The following is a 16,062-nucleotide window of genomic DNA, read 5'->3' as shown; positions in this document are numbered from 1 at the left end:
AGGAGAAGACACCGGCACAGACGGGAGGGACGCTGGAAGGGGCAGGAAGGAGGCTCTAGAGGCGCCGAGCCCTGCGCACACCCTGGCCTCAGACTTCTGGCCTCCAGAGCCGCGAGGGGCTGGGTTCCTGCCCCCTGAGCCACACAGTCGTGGTCCCTGGTCACCGCGGCCCCAGGACACTTACACGGGTCTCAGGACGGGCAGGAGCAGGAAGCTGCGTGGGGTTACAGCCTGTTCCAGACACGAAGGCCCGCCCAGCTGGTTTGAACTGGAAGCTTTCTGCGCCTCTTCCAGCTCATCTCCACATCTGACATAAATGTAGGCATTTTAATACATTAGACGGGCGTCTTTTAAACAAGCTGTCAGGAAAATGAATTGCAGGAAGTCGAACGGGTGCTAAGCTTGTGTAAGTGCCCTGCAATTATCTGCGTCTAGCACGCTGGCAAGTGTGACAGGGGTGCCTCAGAGGCGCCTCGCTCTTCCCGAAAGCTTCCTGCGGCTGGGGTGCACCTCGGCACAAGACCATGCTCAGGCGTCTGCGTGGCCGCCTCCCCAATCTTCTGGGCCTCCGAGGGTGGAAAGGGCCCCCACGGACCTGCACCCTGCAAGCCCCAGGCCTGGCAAGTGCCCGCTGCTCCTCAAACTCCACGCAGCACCAAGGCGGCAGGGGTCCCCCAGCGGGCGCCAGTGCCCCCGAGGGCAGCCCCCTCAGCACAGCAGGCCTCGGGGCAGAGTCCAGGGCCCAGGCGTCTGCCAGCCTGTGGGGAGCAGGGGGGCCTCTGGGCGGCCAGTCCTGCCTCACGCGGGCCTCGCTGCCAGCGCCGCAGGGGACTGGCCACGACCCGGCTGCCCGACGCCTGGCTCACAGGGGCTCGCATCTGCGTCGTCTCGTTATCCTGCCTCGGGCCCTGGCCCCTGGTGCCTGTGCTCCTGGCCGGTCGTCCCGGGAAGACAGGGGACCCCTGGAGGCCACGACCCCCTGGAGGCCGCCGGAGAGCGAGGCTTCACCAGAAGCTGGTTTCAAAGAATCGGAACGTTTTTCCATCTGGCTGACCCCCGCCTCGCCAGGCCCGCCCCTGGAGTGGGGGAGACAGAGCCACGGCGTTACGGGGCTACGCACCCTGCGGCAGTCCAGGAGGGGTCTCCCCTAGGCTGGGGAGCTCCCTGCCCCCACCCGGCGCTCCTTCCCTTTACGGGTTTCCAGGAGCAGCTGGTGAGCCCAGACGCAGAGATCCTGGGAGGGAGGCCGGACAGATGTGATCGCTTCTCCCTCAGCCCCAGGCAATAAATAGTGACCTCAACAGCTTCCGACCGTGCACATCCTGTTGGGCACAGAGCCTGAAGCAGACGGACCTACAAATGGACAAATCTTTGATTTTGGCTCGGCACCAGCAAGTCCTGGATGTCCCGACGCCCGGGGCTCCCAAGTGACATGACCCAGGTGCACTTCCGCCCTCGCAGGTGGAGGCTTCGTGGTCCTGCCAGAGGACGGGGGAACTTAGACCCCGGACAGCAGCCTCCCGCGGCCTGCTGGGAGCAGTCACAACTTAGCAACCCCCGAACAGGGACTCATCCCAAACAGCCCGGACTCTCTGAACTTCAGGAGGCTGAAATCATGTGGGTTTTGTTTTGTTTTTTGTTTTTTTTTTAAATAGAGGAAGCATTTTTGAGTTATAAGAGCACAGAACTCGCTGAAGAATGCTCTTAACCTTTAAATATGTAAGGGAGAGTTACTGAATTTTACAATAAATTCACCTTTTAACAGACAGTGTGCTAAAAATGTTTAAGTCCAAATAATGTCTCTGTTTTTCATAAGCTCCAGTATAAGATTTACTCAAACACAGTGGCTCTCTTCAACTTCCCGTTTCTAGGATAACCATGTTTCTTTGTTGGGTATTCTTTGCAGCTTTGTTTTAATAGTTCCTTTGAACCAACATCTTCTATCATAAACTGTCTCAGATATTTTTGAAAGTAGGCAGTGTTTAAAATCCAGGATGACTCCCACTTGGGTACTGGACTAGCTCTCCTGTCATAAACAACCATGCAACTGTACACAATGCACCAGCCAGTCGTTTCAGGCACAGGACGAGCTTCGGCACAAGACCACAGTGGCCGAGAGCAGGGAAACTCCCGAGGCGAGCCCCACTGTCACCCGTTTCTCTCCTTGGGGACATTTTCCTGATTGTAACATTAGGAGCTGAGGTCTGGACCCAGCATGGCTATTCCAGCGGAGGACACAGAGCTCAGCAAGAGCCCTGGGGCTGCAGGGCAGTCTGAATCTGCAGAGAAGTCACTGAAAAGAGAGGCCTTCCTGGGCGGGTGGGTTCTCAGAAGCCTGTGAGGGGCTCTTCGTGGCTCTGGGCTGGCCTGGGCTGGGTTCACAGGTTGAAATGTTGACAGCCTTGTGGGAGGTGGCTGGCATCCTGGCATCCCGGCAGTGCTGGAGGGCAGAGGCCTCATTAACACTCCGAGTGTTCTGCTCGGATGCCAGGAGGTCCACACCTGAGGAATGAGCATTGTGCCCTAAACTAAGCCTAACTGAGCCTTGAAAGAAACCCCCCAATCCACAGGGGACATTGGGACTTGAGTCAGAGGGGCTTGGGCTTTTGGTTAAGCTGCACAGACGAGCTGTAAACCAGGGTGATCAGTCTGTAACCGGAAGACCCACCCCAGCAAGAGTCGACACTCTTGAAAGGAAGGTAACAGAACACAGAGGCTCTTCAATGCACCATCTACTACGTTCAGCATAAATAAAAAATTATTAGATATGCAAAGAAACAGGAAAATGTGACCTGTTAAATACGTCAAGGGAGAGTTACTGAATTTTACAATAAATTCACCTTTTAACAGACATTAATTAAATTTAATTAAATTAAATTTAAATTAATTTAAAAAATTAATTTAATTATTTAATTAAAGCAGCCCTCCAGGTGAGCAATGAGAAGTGAGAAGTGTCAGGCGTGAATGGGCACAACGTGAATTCTTACCAGACTTTGATCACTTAAGGATGCATGCTTACAGCCCCAGAATAGCCGTTACAAGAACAAATACAGACGGGTGTACCCAAGAAAGTCGGGCGAGGAAATAAAATGGAGTGCTCTGGCTTTCCAGTCAGAGGACTAAGAGAAGAGTCTCTGGAAACTGGTGGGTGTGGGAGGAAATCTCAGCCATGAGACAGCTGGCAAGGGGATCCCCAATTTCTGTGCACGAATTGACACAGATCCTGAGCTTACCCTTGACCTGCACGTGCATGGAACACACCTAAAGAAGCAGCGTAAAGGAAGGACCAGAAAGGTGCACCACACCATAAGCCACCTCCCAACGAAACCCTGCGTGGTGTGTGCACGGGCTCTGCAGATAGCACTGACGGAGCCACCACCACCAGGGAGGCCGACTGGCCACTCTACCTGGGCTCTCTGCCCAAAGAAAAGAATCCACTAAAAACATCAACATTCTCCAGGGGGTTCTAAACAACACAGCCATATTCAAAGTGTTCAGAAAGTACCCAGAATCCACTTGATATGGAAAGAACCAGGAAAACGTGACTAATACTCACAGGAAAGACAATATATGGACCTCCCTCAGGAAGGCGTATATGGTGGGACTTGAGATGAGGACTCTGGAGCAGGTGCAAGAACCATGCTCCTTGAGGTAAAGGCAACACTCTTGAAATCAATGGAAAGATACAAGTTCTTGCAAGATGAAAAGAAACTACATTGAAAGAACCAATGGAAGCTTTGAACTAAATGACACCATGTTATCCACCCAACTGACCCTCAGAGGGAGAGACACCCACCAGAGCCAGTGTGTGTTCTGTGCACACGTCACTCACTGGCACAGGTCGCGCCTCTTCGCCGCCGGACAGATGTGAACAGCTCCAGGGAACCGAAATCATGCAAGTGTGTTCTCTAAGCACACGGAATTACAAATCATGACAAATGTTGTCAACATTTGGAAACTAAACAACACGACTCTAAACAGTCCAAACACTAGTGGGAGTCTCAGGAGAAATAAAATATCTTGAATCAAATTAGAATATGTTTCCACAGTTTTAAGATCCTACTAAAGCAAGCATTTAGGAGGGGAGTCAGAGCATTCGATGTTTAAACTACAGATGGGTAAAGGCCCGGAGTCAATAATCTAAGCTTCCACCTTGAAGAAATCTAGGGGACTGTGAACAAATTAAATCCAAAAGAAGCATGGAAAGGAGATGAAGATCGGGGCATAAGTAAATAAAAATGAAAGCAGGGGGCAGACCCGGTGGCTCAGCGGTGTAGCACCGCCTTCAGCCCAGGGTTTGATCCTGGAGACCCGGGATCGAGTCTCTATGTCAGGCTCCCAGCATGGAACCTGCTTCTCTTTCTCTCTCTCTGTATCTCTAGTAAATAAATTAAAGATCTTTAAAAAAAGAAAAAGAAAAAGAAACCAGGGAGACAACAGAAAAAAATTCATGAAACCGAAAGCTGGTTATTCAAAAAAGCATAATAATATCAATAAACTCCCAGCAGAATAGACCAGGGGAAAGAGGGTGCACGGTCACCAGGAACGTGAGAGCAGGGGGGGTCCTGGCACCTGCAGGAAGCATCAGGGCGACAGGAATGCCACAAACTCCTCGCCCCCAAATGTGAAAATAGACCAATTCCTTGAAAGTCACAAGTTGCCCAAACCTGCTCAGGCAGAAACACAACCCTGGGATCTCTCCACGCCCATGAAGGGAACTGAACCCATGGCTGGAACCTTCCAACAAAACCCCTGGCCAACGTACTCACTAGGGGACTCTACTCAACCTTTCAAGAAGACAGACTCCCAGGTCCACATAATCGCTTCCAGGAAACAGGAGGGAGCGAGTACTTCCCAGATCACTCCATGAGGCCAGCGCAACCCTGATACTGGCGCCAGACAAGGATGCACAAGAGAGTAAAGCCACAGACCGACATCTCTCATGAGCATGGACACAAAAGTTCTCAACAAAATATGAAACCAAATCCAGCAATATATAAAAAGGAGCCCAGACCAGACACGTGAGGCTGGTCCGACATTGAACACCAGTCAACATTTTCCACTGACACAAGGTCCCAGGAGTCGTCAAATCCACAGAGACAGAAGGCAGAGCGGTGGTCTCCGGGGCAGGCGGAGTGGTGGCCGGGGACCAGCTGCTTCCTGGGGACAGAGTTCCCATTGGGAGGTGAAAGGCTGCTGGACACGGGTGGTGGGGATGGTCACCCAGCACCGAGAACATGCCTCGGGCCACTGAGCTGTCCACTTAGCGGTGGCTAAGATGGTGAATTTTATGTTATATGTATTTTACTGCAATAAAAATGTAATCAATGTAATTCACTATATTAACTAGGGAAGAAAAACCACATAACCATACCAATCAATAGATGCAGAGAAAGCACTGGACAAAATCCAACATCCATTCATGATTTCTTAATCCAATAAAGGGCATCTACTCAAACCTTGAACAAAAAACCTCATCCTTGATTGTAAAGTGGAAAGACTTCCCCTCTAAGATGGGGAAGAAGGCCAGGAAGTTTTCTCTTCCGCTCCAATTCCATATCCTACTGGAAGTCACGGGCCAGAGCAATAGGGCAATGAAAGGAAATCAGAGGTGTACAGATTGGAAAGGATGACATAAAACTTCCTCTATTCGCAGAAAACGCGACTGTCTATGCAGAAAATCCCAGGGAACCCACAAAATAATTTGTAGAATTAATAAGTGTGCTCTTCACGGTTGCAAGACAGGACGTCACCACACGAAGCCCAATCGCACTTCTCTACGCTAGCCATGGAAAACTGGAAATAGAAAAATAATTCCCAAAACATGACTGCTTAGGCATAGATCTAAGAAACTACGTCAGGATCTGTATGTGGGAAGTTGGCTCCAAGGACAGCAAAGGGGACCTAACTTGGCGGGGGGATCATTGTACCCGGGGACTGGATGTCTCGGGGTCAGGATGCCGTGTCTCCCCAGCACGGCTTGACACACTGACCCCCTCTAAATCAAAACCCTTGCATGCTTTTCTTGTGGGGACTAAAATTTACGTAGAAGGCCAAGGGACAAAAGTAGCAGAGCAGTTTTGGAAAGGAGCACAGCTGGAGGACGCAGGCTGCTTGGAACGCGTCCTGTGGAGCTGCGGTGCTGGAGGCCTGTGGGGGCAGGGGCAGGACAGACACACAGATGGAGCGGGGCCTGGGCGGGGCCCTGCACAGGAGGTCAGGCGGCTTTTGACTAAGGTGCCCAAAAAACTCCAGTGCAGAAAAGATCATCTTTTCATGACCGATACTGCCCACGTGGATTCGTATATGTAAAAAAGAAAAAAAAAAAAAGAAAAGAAAAAAAAAAGGCACCCATATCTTACCCTATAGAAAAATGAATTCAAAACAGATCACAGACCTAAATATGAAACTATAAAGACGATAGACAACAGCAGGAAAGATCTTTGTGAATTCCTAGACACAACACCAAAAGCATGATCCGTTAAAATGTCTGGTAAGTTGGACCCAATCAGAACCATAGCTGCTTCCTTGGGGACGTGCAGTGTTAGGAAAACGCAAAGATAAGCCGCTGAAGGGGAGAAGATGTCTGCAAATCACATGTCTGGACAAAGTACTTGAATGCAGAATGTATTTTTAAAACTCTCGAAATGCAACAACAAGAAAACAAGTCCATTTAACACCTGGGCAAGCTCCTGGCCGGACAGTTCGGCAGAGAAGGAGCACAGGTGCCCACGGCACACGGACAGATGCTCCACATCACCTGTCGTTAGGGAAACGCAAATCAAGCCACAGCAAGACCCCACTGCACACCCCCTGGGTGGCTAAATGAAAATAAAACCCAAACCTACAACTGTTGCAGGTGCCGGGCACCTGGGTGGCCTCGGTGGGTGAGTGTCTGCCTGGCTCAGGGCGTGACCCCAGGGTCCCCGGATCGAATCCCACGTTGGGCTCCCTGCATGGAGCCTGCTTCTCCCTCCGCCTGTGTCTCTGCCTCTCTCTGTGTCTCTCATAAATAAATAAAATTTAAAAAAGAAAAAAAACCCTATCGCAGCTGCCAGCAAGGATGCGGAGCCCCGAGTCCTCCTCCCACGTGGCTGTGGACACTCCGTACGGCACATCCGCTTTGGAAAGGCTTGGCAATTCCCTAGTAGGTTGAACACATGTCCTGCATGACCCGGTAATCCAGCTCCTTAAGTGTCTGCTTGGGGGAAATGAAAACGCGTGTTCACACAAAATCCTATACCCGAATATTAGCAGCAGCTTTATTTATAATTGCTCCGAACTGGAAACTGCCCAAACGTCCTTCACCTGCCAAATGGATAAATAAACCATGGAATCCTCCCCCGACACAGGAAGACCCTATTGATACAGGCAATAGCCTGGATGAGCCACCAGTGCCAGAGTCCGTGAAAGAAGCCAGACTCATGGGGGACACCCCAGAGGCCCCGTTTATGTGACATTTTGGGGAAGGTGCAAGGCCCGGAGAACAGATCCTGGGTTCCAGGGTGGGGTGGGGCGCGGCGGGCCCCAAAGCAACAGCATGAGACAAAGCTCCGGGGCGACGGGACTGGCCTCCAGCCCCTGGGGAGGTGGTTCCGCGGGCCTGTGCACTTGCCAAAACTCAGAAGTAAACAAAGGAAAAGTGATTTTCACTAAGTGTAAATGTTAAAGTAAAGGGTTTCCTGCAGGGCCCTGCTGTGTGCACCCCTAGAGTGTGGATGCCCTTGGGTGACAGAAACAGCTCGCCGCCCCGGGAGGGGAGCCCACGCATCCGACGGCCCGGCTCCCCCAGAGGCGGCTGCATCCCAGCGCCCTCACCGGCCGCCGCCCGGAGCCGAGCCGTGGCAGGCATCTCGCGTGTATTAGGTCTGAGCCCGGAGTCGGCAGGCAAAGGAACGAGGCCCAGAGTCTCGCTGCTCAGCCGGGGTCCTGCGGCCGCCCAGCGGTGAGGCCACCGGGCTGCGGAGCCCCAAGCTGCCCCCCGAGCCGTAGGGACGCTCCGGGCGCCCCCCCCCCGGGTCCCCACCCCGGCCCGGGGATCGGTGGAGCACCCCGCTGCCGTCGCGTGTGCCTGTCACCCCGCGGGCGGAGGCCGGGTGCCGGGTGCCGGGTCTGGCTCCCTCCCGGGGCCTCAGTTTCCTGGTGGGACCTGAAGAGCCCAGGCCGGCCGCAGGGCCTCCGGGTGGCTGCACGTCTGCGGGCAGCGGCCAAGCAAACGGCAGGTGCTGCTGGGGAGGAGCCGGGCGAGCTCAGCACCGGGTCGTGGCAGGCCCTCCCCCTGCCCCCGGGTGCCGCGCGGCCGGGAGAGCGCCGCCTGGGGGACCCCGCTGGCCCCTCGGGGCAGGGAGCCTCCGGAGGACCGGGCGCCCCCAGAGCCTTCACGGGCTGGGCCGGGCCGCAGAGCGCTTCATGTGCGCCTCTCACGGACCCACGTTCGCTAGGTCACCCCCAGCACAGCTCCTGGGTTTCCCCAACGCGCGCACGACTGTCAGGGTGTGACGCAGCCTCCCCGTCCCCGGCCGACGGGCCCCGGAGTGACGCGGGCTCAGCAGCCACCTCACCGCGATGTCCCCTCGGGTGCGGGCCCCTGGCGGGAAGCGGCGGGTGCTGGGCCTCGGTCTCCTGTGGGGCATGCGGCCCCCTCCCCGCCGGCTCCCCTGTCGGGACTGCACACCGATGTCACACTGTCCCTGAACCAGAGCCTGGGGGACCCGAAGGAGCGTCCGTGCGCCGTGCAGCCACCTTCCTGGGGACCCCGTGGCTCGCTAACCTCTCCCACAGGTGCCGGCGTCACGGGGGCTCACGGGCTGGGGGAGGAGCGGAGAATCGAGGTGCCGCAGGATGCAGATCCTGAGAACACGACTCATGGTCTGACTTTCCTGGAACAGTTTTCTTCGCCTCAGTGGAGAGAGGTCCTGCGGCCTCTTGCTCCGTGGAGTCGCATCAGGTGAGGGCCGGGGCAGGTGGCTGTGGGGCCCAGCTCCTGCCCTGCGGAAGCGCTTCCATCTGAGCAGGTGACAGAAGCAGGGAGCCCCCAGGAGCGGGTCCTCCAGCCCGGGGGCCACGGGAGGTGCACGGGGCATGAAAAACAGCAACACGGCAGTGCTGGCGCAGGCCGCCCAGGCCTTGCCCTTCGCTGGGGGGCGAGGCTGCCACCGCGATGCGGTCCCTGACTCTGCTCCCGATCCCCGCCCTCGCCTGGGCACCGCTGGGCCGCGGAGGGGCCGTCCTGCCCCGGGAGGCGCCCACGTTCCCTCCGTCCCTGCTCACGGAGCACACCTGCACCCGGTGTGCAAATACTTTACCACTGGTCTGAGCATCACAAAAACTAAATTTACTGCCAAAACAGCAGAACCAGGTCTCGGCAGAGGAGAAGCCCTGCCGTTTGCCAGGGCAAAGCCACCACGGGGCACCAGGTGAGGACGAGCGTGGGCCCTGGGCCTCTGCCCGTGTTGTCCCTCAGCACCGAGGGCCGGGGCGACCCTGATCCTGGGTGTCGATGCTCAGGACACCTGTTAGAGAAGTCTGGGCGCTGAGCTTCCCTCCCCTGCCCGCTGCACGCGTCCAAACCCCAGATCCCACCCTGCAACGCGGACAGGATGCTGCGTGGGAATGCGGTCATGCACAAGTGTGTGTGTGTGCACGTATGTGTGCACAACCTGTGTGTACGTGTCTGTGTGCATGCACACGTATCTATGTGCACGCATGTACACTCCATGTTCACACGTGTATGTGTGTTTCTGTGTGTGCGTTACAGGTGTTTGCACGACTATGGGCACAGTCCCCCAAGCTTTAGAACCCTGGACTGGGGGGTCAGCACCCCCCCGGCCCTCCCTCTTTAACTGGGGAAATGAGAACAGGCACAGGAGCAGCACGTGCCTAGGCGCTGAGGCCGCAACTGCGCCAGAGCCGGCGAGCAGGTGAGCAACCGCCCTGGGGGGCAGCTGGACCCTCACTGAGCCCTGGGTCAGGGCTGGGGGTCACCAGCATCACAAGGCTGGACGAGCCTCTGGCAGAGTCAGAGCTGAGCCAGACACTCGAAGCCCCAGGCCTCTGCCACCGCTGGTCACTGGTCCCCTCGGCCCTCTGGACCGCCCGCGTACTCAGTGAGGACTCGCACACGTTCGCGGGAGGGAAGGACGTGGCCCTGCCCCACCTGAAGCCAGCAACAGAGCGGCCGGGGCACAGGACGGACGTGGTGCCTGAGGTCAGAGCAGGGCAGCGGGCAGGACTGCAGGGGACCGGACAGGAGCCGCACAGCTGCTCCACGTGGGCAGGGCCTCCGTGGGGACCGCCGCGCACCCAGGGAGACGCGTTCCGGGTACGTGGTGGAGGCAGGGCTATTTCTCAGGGCGACGGTCTAGTGGGAAGACCCCTCGATGGCCTGGCACACACGAGCCTTCCATTCTGGAAGTCTTCACTGCCTGTCAACAGTCTGAGGGAGACTGAATCCCGTTCCCTCCCGGGCTCTGTGGGCACCTCCTCCCGGCCGCCTGTCCACGTGGGGCCCAGGCCCGGGGGCCTCTGCTCCAGCTGCCCTCCCAAGCAGCTCCGCTCAGCCCAGCTCCAGGCTGCACGCTCAGAAAATGCCCGGCTGAATTCAGGAATGACTATTCAAAGTTGCTCAGAAATCTGATCCCAAATCCTCTCATTTCTAAATATGATTTCTGAGCACAAGTGCCCGGGGATGGGCTCCTGTGGACGGGGAGGGCCGGCCGCCTCCTGGGAGACATGCAGGCTTTTCTGCTTTGGAAAGGGGGGCTGTTTGATCGGCCAACACCTCCCCACTTGCAGCACGGTCGGGGAGAGGGGCACACACAGACAGGCACCCCCCACCCCCGTCAGGAGTCACTGCTTAAAAACAGTGGATGTTCGCCTTGACCTGCCCAGTGGCCTGGAAGGCCAGGTGGGGGACGCGAACCCGGGGCACCTCTCCCGGGGCGTGCAGAAGGGAGCAGGGATGGTGGTGAGGCCCCCCTGCCCCCGCAGCGGTCAGCACGGAGGGAAGGGAGCCTGGTGCGAGTCTTCCACGCACGTGGTTCGGGCCTTCAGGGGAAGCCAGGCCAGTCTCCAAGGGCGCCAGGAAGCCAGCAAGCACCGAGTCAATGCCCGGGCGGCACTATGTCTGTGGCGCAGAGGGGGGGCCTGTCTGCAGTCGACGCTCAGCAGACATCTGGCAAATGGGGGAACGACCAGGACGCACCCTGCATGCGTGGCTGTCGCAGCCTCCGAGCACAGGGAGTCCGAGGAATGACCCTTTGGGAGGTGAAGTGGTGCCACTTAGGCGTCTGATCGCACAGGACCCACAGAGGGGATGTTTCGGGGGCTGCGCTTGCTCTGCTGTGGCTTGTTGATGAGGATTCCAACCCACCAGCTCCTGGCCGAGCCCTGGGAGCCAGAGGGTTGGGGCCTGGGTGGGGGCGTCTCCCGGGTGGGCAGCGAGTGCTACGGGCCTCATCTGCTGACCCAAACCGGCCACGTGAGCCCTTTGAAGGCAGGAGGCGTGCTGCTAGGCCCCTGGGCACAGCCGGCCAGAGAGGAGCGGTTGGGGGGGGGGGCGCGGGGCCCCTGAAGCCGCAGCAGGCAACTTCCCACCGTTCATGGCCCGTGGCCCCATGTGCCATTGCCTCCAGTGCAGAGACCACATTGCAGACAGGCAGCCGGGCTCTACTAACCTCCCTGCTGCATGTGGCTGGGGTGGGGGTGCTCTGCACGCAGGGGACCCCGCAGCCACAGGTTCTCAGCACAGGCGTTGTGGGGGGCACTCGGTGGTGGCTTGTGGAGGGTCAGCCGCAGCCCAGGGGATGAGGGGCAGACGCCAGCTCCCGCCCCAGCACACCGTCCTACTTCCAGCACGGGCCCTGCTGTAGGCGTCCAAGGACAGCCAAGTGGGGACGGGGCGGGGGGCACCCTGGCCCCCTCCTCTGGCTCCGCTGAGCACCTGCAGGCCCCACCCAGACCCTCCATCCTCAGGCCACGCTGCACCTCCATGGCTGCCCGGTCCCAGGGCCATGATGCCACCCCAAGTGGCATTTCTGCCCAGACCTCCTCCCACTCAGGGCCCTTGCCAAGTGCTCCCTGACCGAGATGCCTTCTCTCCAGGGCCGACTCCCCTGCCTGTCGGGACGCCTCATCCCAGCCGCTCTCCTGGGGGGGCTCCCCCCAGGGCTCCCGCAGCACCTCGCTGAGGCCCTCGGGGGCTGCTGGCCACTGGGCCCCGGTGTTGCCCCCCCACGCAGCTCCCCACCTGCCACCACGCCCAAATACGTAAGACCTTCCCAGCAGAAGCAACTTTGTCATCACCACCAAGACGTGCCAGGAAGCACGCGAGCGCTTCCACGTGCTTTCTCCTGAATCCTCTCCCCCGTGAGGTCAGGGCTGCCATCACCTGGCTCACAGCCAGGACTTCTGGGGCTTAACCCAGGAACCGGCGCAGGGGGCATCGGGCTCGGCTCCCCCTCCCAAGTGTGAGCAGGAGCAGGACAGCCAGGAGGCACGGGGGCGGTGTGGGGGCCACATGGGGGGATGCACGTAGCCTCCGGGTCCATGAAGCCTTTGGGAAGCGATGAAAGTGGCCGCCTTAGCTCTCAGGGACTTTGGGGACAGCCGAGGCCCATCTGTGGAGCGTCAGAGCCGTCACTGACCTGACAGCCCAGCCTCCTGAGGTAGAAGGAGGGGATGCGATGGGGGCCAAGAGCTGGCAGGTCCGCAGTGAAAGGAGGGCAGAGGGGGTGGGGCTGCCCCCAGCACCCGGCCCCCTCCCCCCCCCCCGCCCCTTCCCAGCTGCCCAGGAGTCACATTTCCTGGTGACCCCGCTCCCTGTCCCAGAGGGTGCGCAGCCTGGGGAGTCTTGTCAGCTGAGGGGCAGAGAAGCCGGACGCGCCTTGAGGGAGTGCCTGCCGGCCCCTGCCCTTGCCCGCCCTCCCCCCCGCGACGCGCTGCTCACCTGGATGACCACCTTGATGGTGGCGGTGCCCACGACGGGCGTGCACACCAGGCCGCCGGGGTGATGGCCGTCGGCGCTGCGGTTCTGCTGGCCCATGGTGAAGGGCATGGGCACGGCCAGCAGGCCCGAGGTGAGCCAGATGACGCTGATGAACTTCTTGGTGCGGCTGCGAGACATGAGGGTCTTGGCCCTGAAGGGGTGGCAGATGGCCAGGTAGCGCTCGACGCTCAGGCTGGCCACGTTGAGGGCGGTGGCGTAGGTGCAGGCGTCGCGCAGGAAGTAGTAGCCGCGGCACACGGCGTCCCCGAAGGCCCAGGGGTGGTGCACCCAGATGAAGTTGTAGAGCTCCACGGGCATGGCCAGCAGCAGGATGAGCAGGTCGGACAGCGCCAGGCTGCCCAGGTGGTAGTGCACGGTGCTCTGCAGGTTCTGCAGCGACTTCTTGCGGCCCAGCGTGAACGCCGTCACCGAGTTGCCCACCGTGCCCACCACGAAGAGCGCCAGGTACACGGCGGTCACCGCCACCTTGGAGTAGATGTCCGTGTTCACGTCCAGGTCGCTGCTGGGCGCCGCTCGCGGCCGCTCCGACTCGTTGCCGGAGCCGTTGCTGAGGCCCAGGCCCGGGACCAGCAGCGCCGCCTCCAGCCCCGAGGGCGGCAGCGGGAAGGGCTTGGCGCCCGGAGCAGCGCCCCGGGGCCCGGGAGCCGAGCCGTTGAGGCGCATGGTGGGCGCTGCTCCGGCGGGGGCCGAGCAGGGGGAGCCCGCGGGGAGGCCCCGGGACGGCGAGCGGGCGCCCCGTCCAGCCCCGGCCGCGCTCCCCGGGCGCTCGAGGCCCCGGCTCCCCGCTCCCGCCCGCCCGGCTCCCCGCGCTCCGCTGCACCGGCTCCCCCGCTCCGGCTGCACACCTGGGTCCGGGCGCAGGAGAGGGGCGCACGCTGGCGCCCGGCAGCCTCGGTCACTCGCCCCCTGCGCCCCCCGCGCCCCGCGCCCACACCTCCCGCCGCGCCCGCGCCCTCCCGGGCTCCGCGCCTCCACTCGGCTGGCGGCGGCGCGGCGCGCCCAGCGCGGGGGGGCGGTGGCGGCGGAGGCGGAGGCGGCCCCAGCCCGTGTCCCCGCCCAGCCCCGCGCAGGGCCGCCCGGGGGCGGGGATGTCGGCTCTGTCCCCGCAGCCTCCCCGGAGCGCGCCCTTCATTCCCCGTGGTCCCAACTTCTCACGCGCCCCCGCCCCCCCCCGCCCATCCGAGGAAGGGAGCTGGCCCGCTCCCCCAGGGGGGGTGAGGGAGGTGCCGGGGAGGGGGGACAGGGCACCGAGGCCCCTTGGGGTGGCTGGGGTGCTGCAGAGCTGGCCTATTGCCCTTCCCTCTGGGCCGTGCCCCGGCCTGGAGTGCTGGACGAGGGGAGGCAGAGAGCTGCGGGCTCCTATCCCTGGCACCCCGGGGAGGCTTCATCCCCCCGTGGGCATGGGTGGGCATGGGTGGGTACCCCACCCGTCTTATCACCACCTGGGTTAGATCACAAGTCACCCCAGAGCCCGCGGCCCCAGGGGTCCCAGCCTTGCCCTGTGTGGACCTGGGCGGTTGTACCTGCAGGCTGGGGTGGTGGGGGCTGAGGAAGGTGAGGCTGAGAAGCTCGCCAGTGCCCCCCCACCCCCCCGCCCCGGCCCAGACCTGTTCACCGTCCGCAGCTGGAGTGGGTCTGTATTTATTCCTCTTTTCAAGTGGCTTTGGGCCTGCCTGTTCCGAAGAAACCTGATGTTCTCATCAGGGGATCCTAGTGCATAAAAATGTGCGCTTAAAAATTCAGCCTTCAAAGGCAACACAAGCATCCCGCACGGCTTGGTCCTGGTCCTGCCGCTCGGCTTTGGGCAACCGCCTGAGCTGCTCTGTGCCTGGGCTCGTCATCTGTAAAACGGGCCTGATGCCAGGACGGATGGGCCCTGGGGCCAGGGCTGCTTCTGATGCCGGCGGGGCTGGCACGTAGTCGGTGCCCTGTGACAGGCATTGGTGACAGGACTGTGCAGTGGCTTCAGAGGGTGTGAGGGTGAAGGGCCCAGGCCAACAAAAGTGGCGTGAACCCCCAGCGGGTCAGACCAGCTTGCTCTCTGGGAGGGAAGCCTGCCAACAAAGTCAGCGGCTCCTGGGACGGGGACCTGAGTGTGCCGGTCACCCAAGGAAGTGATGGTGCCAGACCATGTCGGAGCCTCGGGGGCTCACTGCCATCTGGGCTCACAGGTGACACGGGGCGGGGGGGGCGTCTGCTCACCGCTCTCAGGGGCCTCCGGCGGGGAGGCTCTTTGCCGGCCAGTAGCTGAAGCGCCTCGGGACGCCGCCGGTGGAAACGCACTGTGGTCCAGCTGCTTAAGCTCACTGTTTGGTTTGCAAGCCCTGACCTTTCCGCTAAGCTGGCCTTCTTTTCGAGATTTCTTTCCGAGCCAGCCTAGGAGCTTAACAAATCATAAAAGTCAACTTAGCTCAAATATTGGACAAGGCATTTGCTTCACACCATGGAGGAAATGTCACTCGGAAGGTGCACGAGGCGGGCGCAGGCCCCGGTGGGGGCTCCCTGGGGGCCGGCTCGGAGCCCCTGTCCCGTGTATGGGGAGCCCCACGGCACGGAGGCCCTTTCTCCCTCTGACTTCCCCTGACGTGAGCACTTCCTAAACAGCTGAGACCCTTCCCAGTACGTGTCAGCGAGGTGAGGGGAGGGCAGATCCTGGGTGCAGCTGTGTCTCCGGGTGACCTGGGCCGTGCCCTTGGCGGGTGCCCGGCCCCCACACTCACACGCCGAAGCCTGGCACCTGGCTGGCTTCAGGGGAGCAGAGCCCTGCAGCGTGAGCCTCGGGGCCTGTCACCCTGACCCCACGCTCCAGATGCCGCTGGCCTGTCCCGTAAGTCCCGTAGGCACTGAGGGCAGGGCCCCACACTGCCCCGGCCCTGTGGCTGTGGGAGGAGTAGGGGCATTTACTCCCCTCAGAAAAGAAGATCACGGTTGTGAAGACGACCCCTTTCCTGGCTGCAGGAATTCAGTCCCTGGCGTGGGCTGGGCCGTGGGCTCCCCTCTGCACCGGAGGGCCCTGCCTTCCCTCTGGGCCTATCGGCTGCAGGGCGATCCTTGCC

General features: G+C 60.2%; 1 protein-coding gene across 1 annotated transcript in view; it reads right to left on the bottom strand.

The window, feature by feature from the left end:
* NTSR1 (neurotensin receptor 1) overlaps positions 1–13,669 on the bottom strand; it is a 38,240-nt gene extending 24,571 nt beyond the window's left edge. Inside the window, exon 1 of the mRNA XM_038572814.1 lies at positions 12,947–13,669. Coding sequence (XP_038428742.1) covers positions 12,947–13,669 — 723 coding nt within the window. The remainder of the gene's footprint in view (positions 1–12,946) is intronic.
* Between the last annotated feature and the right edge of the window lie 2,393 nt (positions 13,670–16,062).

The sequence above is a fragment of the Canis lupus genome, chromosome 24 (assembly GCF_011100685.1).
Source record: "Canis lupus familiaris isolate Mischka breed German Shepherd chromosome 24, alternate assembly UU_Cfam_GSD_1.0, whole genome shotgun sequence".
Taxonomy (NCBI): domain Eukaryota; kingdom Metazoa; phylum Chordata; class Mammalia; order Carnivora; family Canidae; genus Canis; species Canis lupus.
This window is presented reverse-complemented; position numbering and strand designations above follow the sequence as displayed.